This window comes from Lipotes vexillifer, unplaced genomic scaffold (genome assembly GCF_000442215.2).
Source record: "Lipotes vexillifer unplaced genomic scaffold, Lipotes_vexillifer_v1.1 scaffold853, whole genome shotgun sequence".
NCBI lineage: Eukaryota > Metazoa > Chordata > Mammalia > Artiodactyla > Lipotidae > Lipotes > Lipotes vexillifer.
The window spans coordinates 1,644,569-1,655,409 of record NW_006792734.1 but is presented as its reverse complement, the minus strand read 5'-3'; the positions used below and the strand labels follow the sequence as shown (position 1 = coordinate 1,655,409).

General features: G+C 40.9%; 1 protein-coding gene across 3 annotated transcripts in view; it reads left to right on the top strand.

Moving 5' to 3' along the window:
- SENP5 (SUMO specific peptidase 5) overlaps nucleotides 1-10,841 on the top strand; it is a 39,066-nt gene that overhangs the window by 3,261 nt on the left and 24,964 nt on the right. For 2 of the 3 annotated variants that reach the window (XM_007465862.1, XM_007465863.1), the window contains exon 2: nucleotides 7,003-8,543. In XM_007465862.1, the coding sequence (XP_007465924.1) occupies nucleotides 7,034-8,543 (1,510 nt within the window). In that variant the 5' untranslated portion in view covers nucleotides 7,003-7,033. Of the gene's footprint in view, nucleotides 1-6,582; nucleotides 6,645-7,002; nucleotides 8,544-10,841 lie in introns of those variants that run through there. The other variant, XM_007465861.1, reaches the window with a different exon arrangement.

The window sequence follows — 10,841 nt, the reverse complement described above, 5'->3', positions numbered from 1 at the left end:
TTAATTTTTTTTTTTTTTTTTTTTTTTGGCCAAGCCGTGTGGCACGTGGGATCACAGTTCCCTGACCAGGGATTGAACCTGAGCCCCCTGCATTGGAAGCGTGGAGTCTTAACCACTGGACCACCAGAGCAGTCCCTCTAAATTTTTAAATTTTGTGTCTGAAATACCTTAATTCTGAAGCCTAAAAATTGGTGAATTTCAGATTCTGAAAGAATACACTTTTCAAGTAGAGGTATTGAGAAAGGATAAATGGGAACCCAGGGTTCACAATTTTAGTGTAAACTGATATTACGGATTTAACATAGAAACAAAGGCAGAGGGGGGGTAGTGACAACTTGAAGACCCAGTGAGAAGTGGAGTTTAGAAGTCACTTGCTGGTCCTTGAGGCAGTCTTCTCTGTCTTTAAGGACTTGAGACCAAAATTGGATATTTAACTTAATCTGCTTTATGTGTGGTAGCTGAATGTACCTATCACCAGTAGGTACCATAAATGTACAAGTCTCCAGTTCTCAATCTGGACCTTTTTATGGTTCATTCATGTCCTCTGATGCCAATGGGCAATATGTTTTATTTTTGTTTTGTTTTTAATCTTGTTTCCTACTACAAACCATTCATTCTGTCTCATTTTTTGGGGGGGCGGATAACCTCTCCCCTGTTTATTCACTACACAGCAGCTATTCTCATTACTGTCTTATTACCTACAGGAGAAAGAACTTTTTCATAGTGATGCTTGAGTTAATCTGTACAGTGGTTGCACTGCAAAATTTTACTCAAATAACTATTGAACCCCTCAAGGATTGTTCAGACTTCAGGCTGTCCTAGGGTCAGTGAGTATCTAATAAGAGTTGAAAGCTCACTTCTGTTTCCCTTGTGTGTGTGTTTTATCTTTTTTTTTAAATCCATATTTGCTATGCTCTTTATTTTATTATTATTATGACTTGACCACACCCCATGGCTTATGGGATCTTAGTTCCCTGACCAGGGATTGAACCTTCGCCCTCAGCAGTGAAAGCGTGGAGTCCCAACCACAGGACCACCAAGGAATTCCCTATTTTATCTTTGAAGGAATGTTGGTATTTGGTGAACACATAACAGTATGGCCAAGAATACAGGGGCAGAAATGTTAAGGGACCCCATGTGGAGGTTGCTTTTAATTTTAATTACATGTACTCTGAGTTCATGCTTGGGATATGTTGATTTTAGGGTACTCTGGCTGGACTCTTATTGGAGAACCTTCAACAGTATTATCTTTGTCTTTTTTCTTTGGCTAGGTAGATTTCCCAAAGAAGAATCTTCAGATCTCCTGCTTGGAGCTTGTAAGCTGGGTTGTCAACGGTCTTGTAGCTACACTGGGGGAAATGGTAGAGGTCTTAGCATTCAGTATGTAAACACTCATGTTCATTTAACTCAACTATTTTCAGTATGATACCCTCATTCTCAGCTGGACCAGATGTTTTCCAGTCCAGGAATCCTTTGTTTTTCCTTTAGAGCTGCGTTATCCAGTGTGGTAGCCACTAGCCACATGTAGCAACTTAAATTTAAATGATTAAAATTAAATAAAATTAAATATTTCGTTCCTCAGTTGCACTACACACATTTCAAGTGGTCAGTAACCACATGTTTCCAGAGACTATCATATGGGACAGGGCAGATACAGAATATTTCTATCATTGCAGAACTCCTGTTGGCCAGTGCTGTTTTAGTCTAGAAAGTAACACTCCAGGCTTCTGCAAGGATCAGGGAGGGGCAGTTGGCTGGGTTTTGTGGCGAGTAGAAGGGTATCTAAATGATTTGATTTATCCTCTTGTTTTTAGTACCATGTTCACACCCCACTTACAGAAGAACTTCCTGCTGCCAGTTCCTGACCTGTTTTGAGGCACTGTTGTATAAATTGGATTGCTTTCCTTCTTGCAAGCTTGACATTTAACTTTCTTTTTTTTTTTTAAATTAATTTATTTTTGGCAGCATTGGGTCTTCGTTGCTGCATGCGGGCTTTCTCTAGTTGGAGCGAGCAGGGGCTACTCTTTGTTGCAATGCGCGGGCTTCTTATTGCAGTGGCTTCTCTTGTTGCAGAGCCCGGGCTCTAGGCTTGCAGGCTTCAGTAGTTGTGGCACGCGGGCTCAGTAGTTGTGGCTCGCGGGCTTAGTTGCTCCACGGCATGTGGGATCTTCCCAGACCAGGGCTTGAACCCGTGTCCCCTGCGTTGGCAGGCGGATTCTTAACCACTGCGCCACCAGGGAAGCCCTGATTTTTATATTATTAATTAATTTATTTGGGAGGCACAAAAGGGCAGATACATGTATATTTTCTTATTTTTTCTTTTATGAAAGGTGGCTATATATAATATAGTAAAGAATTAACCTTGCACAAAAAGAAAGCCTTTATCCTTGGCTTTTAGGAGGTAATCTCTAAACCCTTGGAATGTTATGTCTGATTGGAGTGTCTTTATTTGCCTGGGGGCCTTGGGTCACTGATAATCTAACAATATGATATAGGATGGGGATTGGCCACACCAGAAAAACCAACAGTGTGATTTAGGGTAATGACTTTGATATCAGTCGATCTCCAGAGGGGTTGAAGACTGAGCTCAGTCATGTGGGCAGTCAGTTATGCCTATGAACCCCCATAAAAACTCTGGACATCAAGGCTTAGGTGAGCTTCACTGGCTGGCAATTCTTGTCACACTTTGTTACACATTGGTGCTGGGAAAGTAATGCTGTCTCTACTCCATGGGGAGAGGACAACTGGAAGCGCCTCATTTGTTACTTCCCCTGGACTCTGCACTATGTAGTTCTTCACTTGGATGATTTTAATCCACATTCTTCAGCTGTAATAAGCCATAACTATTAACAGTTTTCAGTGAGTTCTGTGAGTCCTTCTGACAAAGTATCAGACCTGAGGGTGGTTTTGGAAACTCCCTGAACTTTCAGTTGTTGTCAGAAGTGAGGGTGATCTTGTGTGGCCTGTTCTCCCTAACTGTACACTTGGCTAAACTATTGCAGTGGCTTACCATTGATACTCATTTGAACTCTGCTTTTTTCATTTAAACCAGAAATTACTCCATGTTAGTTCATAGACCTTATCCTAATTCTGTTACAGCTTCATTCATTGTGCAGATGAACCATATTTTATGCAACCACTGCCCTATGTATGGGCATTTAGGTTGTTTCCAGTATTTTGCAATTACAGACAGTGTTGCGGTGAATAACCATGTACTATGTATTTTCATTATTATTGGAGATGTATCTTCAGGGTAAATTCCTAAAAGTGGAGTTGTTGGATTAAAAGGTGAATACTTGTATGGTTTTGTTAGATATTACCAAATTCCCCTCCAAAATGATTTTATCAATTTGTATTCCCAACCAGCAGAGTATGAAAGTCTTTTTTCTCCCACCAACAAAACGTGTTGCTATAACTTTTGCCAAATTTTTTTGAGGTATAATTGACATATATTAGTTTCAGGTGTACAACATAATGGTTTAACATTTGTATACATTGCAAAATAATTACAATAAGTCTAGTTAAATCCATTACCATACATAGCTCCCTACCCCCCCAAATTTTTTTTCTTGTGATGAGGGCTTTACTTTTAGTGGCTTTCAAATATGCAATACAGTATTATTAACTATAGTCACCATGCTGTAAAGTACATCGTCATGAATGATTTGTTTATATGTTTATTTATGGAGGTTTGTACCTTTGACTCCATTCACCCATTTTGCCTATCTCCCAAGCCCTCTTGACAGTTTTTTAATGAATGAAGTTGAACATCTTTACTTAGGTTTAAGGGCCATTTTAAAATCTTTATTTGTGAATTGTTTCATTATGTCTTTTTCCTGTTTTTCCATCAGCCTTTTCCTTTATCCCTCAATTTAAGATATTAAATATTAGTAATATTAGCCCTTTACTTTCTATTGAGTTTTTCATTTTTGCTATTTTAAGTGTCCTCAGCTCCTTTATTTTTTTAACTGTTCCTTTAAAAAAAAAAATCCCATTCTTTTCTTCCCCAGTGAATGTAATATTTTCTTCTTTGAGGATAGCATTGGGGTTTTTTTTCTTCTCTCTTTTTAAAAAAAAATTGTGGTAAAATATACATAAAATTTACCATTTAAATCATTTTTAGATATACAGTTCAGTGGCATTAAATATTCATATTGCTGTGCAACCATCACCACCATCCATCCTGAGACCCATTTTAATTTTCCTAAACTGAAGCTCTTCACATTAAACAATAACTTCCCTTCTCTCCCCTTCTCAGGTTTTTAAAGTTGACTTCTCTAAGTATGCTTTTGCTTTTATCTGTTTGTTTTGGTCTACTTTTTATCCCTGGAAGTGTGGTGATTCTTAGTTATGCTGTCTTTTGACCACTAAGAAGTTGGTTGGAGGTTCTGAGCTTGTGGTGGGACTTGTCAGTTGTGGGGTGCACTGTGGCCCATGCTGGGCCATTCTGTGGGGGCATACCTGTACTTATATATTTTCTTGTGGATTAATCAGTTTCTCTGAAGAAGAATCTTCCAATCTCCTGCTTGGACGGGTAAGACAGACTGCCAGCGTTTTGGGAGATGAGTGGGAAAGTGATGGGGGTCTTAAATTCAATATATAATTCCATCTTCAAACTGTTCCTGGGATCCCCTTGTCTGCAGAACTTCCTTTCTGAAGGAGAAACTTCTAATCTTGGGTTGGGGAGGGACAGTTACCTGCTATGCGGAGTTGGGGAGGGATTTGGGGGTTTCATTGCTTCTTAAACTTTGGGGTAATTGTTTGGGCCTGTGTAGCTGTGGCATCCCCAAATATCAGTATCTGTTGGTCTCTTTGAATGATCTTTCCCCACCCAACCTCCTGCCCTCACCCAGAACTGATCTCCTCCTTTGGGGTATAAACTTTTCTGGGAGCTGAGTGAGGAAAGAGGTTGGGGAGAAATTCCCTCTGTAAACTGATTTATCCTCCTGTTTGTACCCCTGCCCTCAGTTGTACATGATGTGCCTGACTGTTCTAGTTCATTCCCTTGAGAAAGTGAAACTTTGATCATCTGCCATGGTAGGAGAAGGGATCTTAGAGTCTAATTGCTTCTTATTCAGACTTTCAACCAGTCCTTCCTTTTTCAGCTCTTCTCCATTCCCTGACCTTCATAGGTATTGTTGTTCTTGGTTCCTGAGCCTTTCTGAGGTCCTGTAACTTGCTGCTTGGCTTCCCCTACTGCTGGCTTAGATTTCAGCTCTTTTGGCTGGCTAAGTCTGTTATCACTCATTCATCTGCTTTCTTCTTTCAGCAGTTTTATTGCTCTTGTCTCCTTTTTTGTTGTCATTGTCCTTGAGAGGTTTTGCCTTTTTAAAAACTGCATTTCTGTCATCTTAATGGGATTTGGAAAGGAAGCAGAAGTAAACATGTGTTCAGTCCTCTTCTCCCCCCTGCCCCGCCCCCAGAGAAAACTGATGCACAGAAAGGTAATACAGCTTTTCCTAGTAAGTTATTAGTAGGCTGAAATTAGGATATTGGTTTTTTGATTCTTCTGTTCCACCTGCAGTGGCAGAGCCTTCAGTAATGTTAGATCTTATTAAGTCTGAGGGGAAATCATGTTTGTTTGTTTTTAATATTTATTTATTTGACTGTGCTGGGTCTTAGTTGCAGCACGCAGGATCTTCGTTGTGGCATGCGGGATCTCCAGTTGCGGCATGCGGGCTCTTAGTTGCAGCATGTGGGATCTAGTTCCCTTACCAGGGAACGAACCCGGTCCCACTGCATTGGGAGTGCAGAGTCTTAACCACTGGACAACCAGGGAAGTCCCAAATCATGTTTGGTTTTGACTGTCATTTTCATCTGCCCTTTCCTGTAAGTGTGTTCCTAAAGTTCACACACACACACACACACACACACACACTTGTGTTGGTTCTTTTTTCTTATACTTACTTGAGAGCCAGAACCATAACTGGTTGAGAGCACCTGATAGAGTCCTGTCTCCTCATAGTCACTCAGAAAGTCTTTGACTGACTGACAAAGAGGAGGCTGGTCGGTCTCCCTCTTGAGGTACTGATATTGCGTGCATATATTGACTGTCCGCCTGTGGATGACTGTACAGAATAAAAGTCCCTGCCTTTCCTTTCTGAAATTTGTTGTATGGGACTTCCCTGGCAGTCCAGTGGTTAAGACTTCACCTTCCAATGCAGGGGGTGTGGGTTCTATCCCTGGTCAGGAAGCAGAGATCCCACATGCCTTGTGGCCAAAAAACCAAAACATGAAACAGAAGCAATATTGTAACAAATTCAGTAAAGACTTTAAATATGGTCTACATCAAAAAAAAAATCTTTAAAAGAAAATTTGTTGTATGGAACAAATTGTTTTGATGTGAACTCAGTCTTAAATGGTGTCTGGTCTCCTCTCCCTTCTCTATCCTTCATTTTACAAATGAGAACACAGAATTTGGGTGACTTGCTTAAAGTCACTTAGCTAATGAGAAACAAGGTCAACACTTAGAAATTCTCTCCTGACTCCCTGCCCTTTCTGCTTCATCAGAAACTGGCTGCATTTTGGAAAATGATTCTTGAAACTTGTTTCTATCAGAGGCAGGTACAGCAAAATGGGGTCATGTTGGAGCACTCATGTCTTCCCTTATCCCTCATTTTCATTATGGGGAAAACCTTGATCAGGTAGGATTTCATTATGTCTGATAGTATAAATTGAACTTCATATGCTTTTTTCAATTTACTAATGTATATTGCTGTGAATATATCTTTTTTTTTTTTTTTTTTGTGGTACGTGGGCCTCTCACTGTTGTGGCCTCTCCCGTTACGGAGCACAGGCTCCAGACGCGCAGGCTCAGCGGCCATGGCTCATGGGCCCAGCCGCTCCGCGGCATGTGGGATCCTCCCGGACCGGGACACGAACCCGTGTCCCCTGCATTGGCAGGTGGACTCTCAACCACTGCGCCACCAGGGAAGCCAGTGAATATATCTTTATGACCTTATTTTAAGTTAGAAATGTAAATTTTCTTTCTCTTCTTTACAGCTGCATTCAGATCTCATTATGCATCAGAAAAATGAAAAAACAGAGGAAAATTCTATGGAGGAAAGGAATCCACTTAGCCTTTTCTGAGAAATGGAATACTGGGTTTGGAGGCTTTAAGAAGTTCTACTTTCACCAACAGTTGTGCGTTCTGAAAGCCAAGTTGGGAAGGCCAGTTACTTGGAGCAGGCATTTAAGGCATTTCCAGTGCAGAAAGAAGGCCCTTCAATTCCAGAAAACGTGGATCCAGGATGAACCCCTTTTTGCTAAGGCAAAGTCCAATGTGGCTGTTCAGAATCTTAGTACTTTGTCCTCTAAAGTGAAAGGAAAGGACACTAAACACTTCATTTCCTCCTCAAGGACCTTCCTGAAACTCCAAGCAGAGAAGTTGCTATCATCAGCAAAGAACTCTGATCATGAATACTCTGGAGAGAAAAGTCTCTTGAAGGCAGCCACTGACATACCAGCAAATAGTGTTTTAAGTCAGGCCAGTGGTCACAGACCTAGGACGGAGCCACAAGCTTCTGATCCTCCTATGAAGTTCAATGGGGAGAGCCAGAGTCCAGGTGAGAGTGGCACAATTGTGGTCACCTTGAGCAACCATAAGAGAAAGCGCTTTTGTTATGGCTGCTACCGAGGGCTGGAGCACCACAGGAATGGGGGACCCCTGATTCCAAGAAAGTTCCAACTTAATCAACATAGAAGAATAAAAGTATCTCCTCATATGATGTATGAGAAATTATCCATGATTAGATTTCGGTACAGGATTCTCAGATCCCAGCACTTCAGAACAAAAAGCAAAGTTTGCAAGCTAAAAAAAGCCCAGCGAAGCTGGGTGCAGGTCACTGGGGACCATCAAGAGACCCTTAGGGAGAGCAGTGAGGGTGGCAGTTGCAGCTTATTCCCTTCCCCAGAACCTAAAGACCCTTCTTGTCAGCATCAACCATACCTTCCAGATATGGACAGCAATGCTGTGGTGAAGGGAAAGAACTCTCATGTGCCTCATGGCCACACTAAAGGAAGCCCTCTCTTCGGCAAGGAGCTTAGTTTAGATGAAGCATTCCCTGACCAACAGAATGGCAGTGCCACATACATCTGGGACCAGTCACCCTGTTCCTCTCCTAAGTGGGAGTGTACAGAGCTGATTCATGACATCCCCTTACCAGAATATCATTCTAATAACATGTTTATCTCGGAAACCGAGAGAGAAGTTACGGCTCTGGGTCAGGAAAATCGGACAAGTACTGTCAATGATGACAGAGTAAAACTGTCAGTGTCTGGGGCAGATCAATCTGTGAGTAGTGTAGATGGGCCTGTGTCCGAAGAGACTGTTCAGAATGAGAGTTCACGCCAGATGGATGAGGATGGATCTTTCAAGCAGAACATTCTTAGTTCTAAGTTGCTGGACCACCCTTACTGTAAAAGTCCACTGGAGGCTCCTCTGACGTGCAGTGGACTCAAACTAGAAAATCAAGTGGGAGGTGGGAAGAACAGTCAAAAAGCCTCTCCAGTGGACGATGAACAGCTGTCAATCTGCCTTTCTGGTATGCACTCTTCCTTTATTCTCCCTCAATCTCTGGCCCACACCTGCTGTCCATTATCCTTTCTAGGAGAGTCCTATTTGGTCCTTCCCCACGTGGATTTCCCTTTAAGCAGTTAGACGTTCTTTTATATTGCTGTATTATATAGATGTTCCATAGTTTAGTAAGTTTTTGATTGACGGACACTTGTGTTGCTTTTAGTTGTTTCCCTCTATAAACAATGGTGCAGTGGAATTACTTCTTTATACTTCTATGGTTGTTTTTGTAAGTTAAATTCCTAGTAGTAGAAATGATGGTGGAAGGATAATCACACTTAAAATTTTAAGAGAATTGTTAAATTGCCCTCTAAAAAGTTGAACCCGTTTGCATTTGCTAAAGTTTGCTAGTCTCATAGATCACAGGAGAGTTCTTTGTTTTAATTTGCCTTTTTAAATTTAAAGTTTGAACATCTTTTTCTGTCTTTGCCATTTTTTGTTTGTATATAATTTTACTTTGCCTTTTTCTCTATTGGATTGTTTATTTTATTTAATATATGAGAAGCTCCTCTGTACCATTGTTGGCTCTAAGAATGTGGCAGCAAACAGGATACACTGATTCCTACCCTCAAGGTCCTTAGCATCATTATAGTTTTTTTTTTATGAGAATCACTATAAGGTTATAATGTAAATACATTTTTTTAAATGTAAAAAGGCATAAAATTTCCTTTATAGACAACTTCTCATTTATCTGCCATGTAATGTGAAATGTGCCTATAATAAAATAAGTATGATTCTTATAAGAGAATAGAGCGAGATCAAATGCACCATTAAGAAAAACATGCATACGAGACTATGAATTCTACTGAGGACAAAGGCCATTACTTTAAATACTTTTAAATTCCCGAGTTCCTGATAGGGTTCTCAGAAAAGAGTTTCTTGGTTAATGAATAGCAAATTGATTTATTGGTTAAATTAGCAACTATGGAGCTTCCTGACAACAATATAAAATTAGTGGATAATTCACCAGAAACTGGCTTGTAGATTTTCATTTTAGTTACTACTTTGAAACAACATAATTTAGTACCAAAGGTTTAAACACCCAGTATAATTGCTAGACTGTGAAATCAGCATTATTTATATCTCATCAGCTATACAAAACTCATCATTTTTTCTTTCGGGGAAAAAAACGGTAGTAGAAATCCCAAAGAATAAGGGAGAAACTACTAGTTAAAGGTCATGTTTACTAATCTAGAACCATAATTCCATTCTCAGGACCTCCCAAGTGGCTGGAAGGAGGAAGGGAAGAAGTGAGGATGTTGGAAAAGTAAGGGTTGTTCTTAACTTGTGGCACCATTTGTGCTGTAAGGCAATGCAGGGTCTAACAAAGAAGAAAATTGCTGAGGCTGGAGATGAAAACAAAAGCTTTTGGTTCAGATGGTAAAGGAGGCCCTCAAGAACAGTAGAATCAGTTTATCCAGGAGGCAGTGCTAGAGTCGGCCTCATGAACTAGGGGGTTTCTTCTTGGCGTCCACATCCTTTTTAATTTCTTCAAGTATGTCGTAGTTCTGAGCCAGATACATTCCCACCACACGGCCAAGAGTAAATCCAAGCAGGAACTGGAGCAGTGTCGGCAAGGAGGGCTCGAAGGGCGGCTGCAGCTCCTTGAGCCGTCCGAGCCTGCCTCCCCCGGCCTAGTTTTAAAGATGTTAAATTAAATTTTGGTAAAAGCCCTCAGTACCGCGACTTTGTGTATGACATTTTTGCTTAACAGAAGATTTCAGTTCTTACATAGTAAAATTTATTTGTCTTTACTTTATGGCTTCAAGTTTTTACATAGTACTTTAAAGTCTTCTTGTCAAAATCTACCCCATGAAGTCATTTGGTATAAACACTTCTGGAAGATAATATGGCAGTATCAGTCTTTGACCCATTCCCCTTCTTGCAATTTAGCCAAGATACAAAAGAGTACAAATATATTTGTACAGGGACATTACTTATGGTATTGGTAGTAAAACACTGAGGACAACCAAAGCAAGTGTTTTTATGGACCTATAAATTACAGCATATCCAGGCAGTATACTATGAAGCTATTAAAGAATAAATTCGAGGGCTTCCCTGGTGGCGCAGTGGTTGAGAGTCTGCCTGCTGAGGCAGGGGACGCGGGTTCGTGCCCCGGTCTGGGAGGATCCTACATGCCGCGGAGCGGCTGGGCCTGGGAGCCATGGCCGCTGGGCCTGTGCGTCCGGAGCCTGTGCTCTGCAACGGGAGAGGCCACAGTGAGAGGCCCGCGTACTGCAAAAAAAAAAAAAAAAAAAACTCTTTT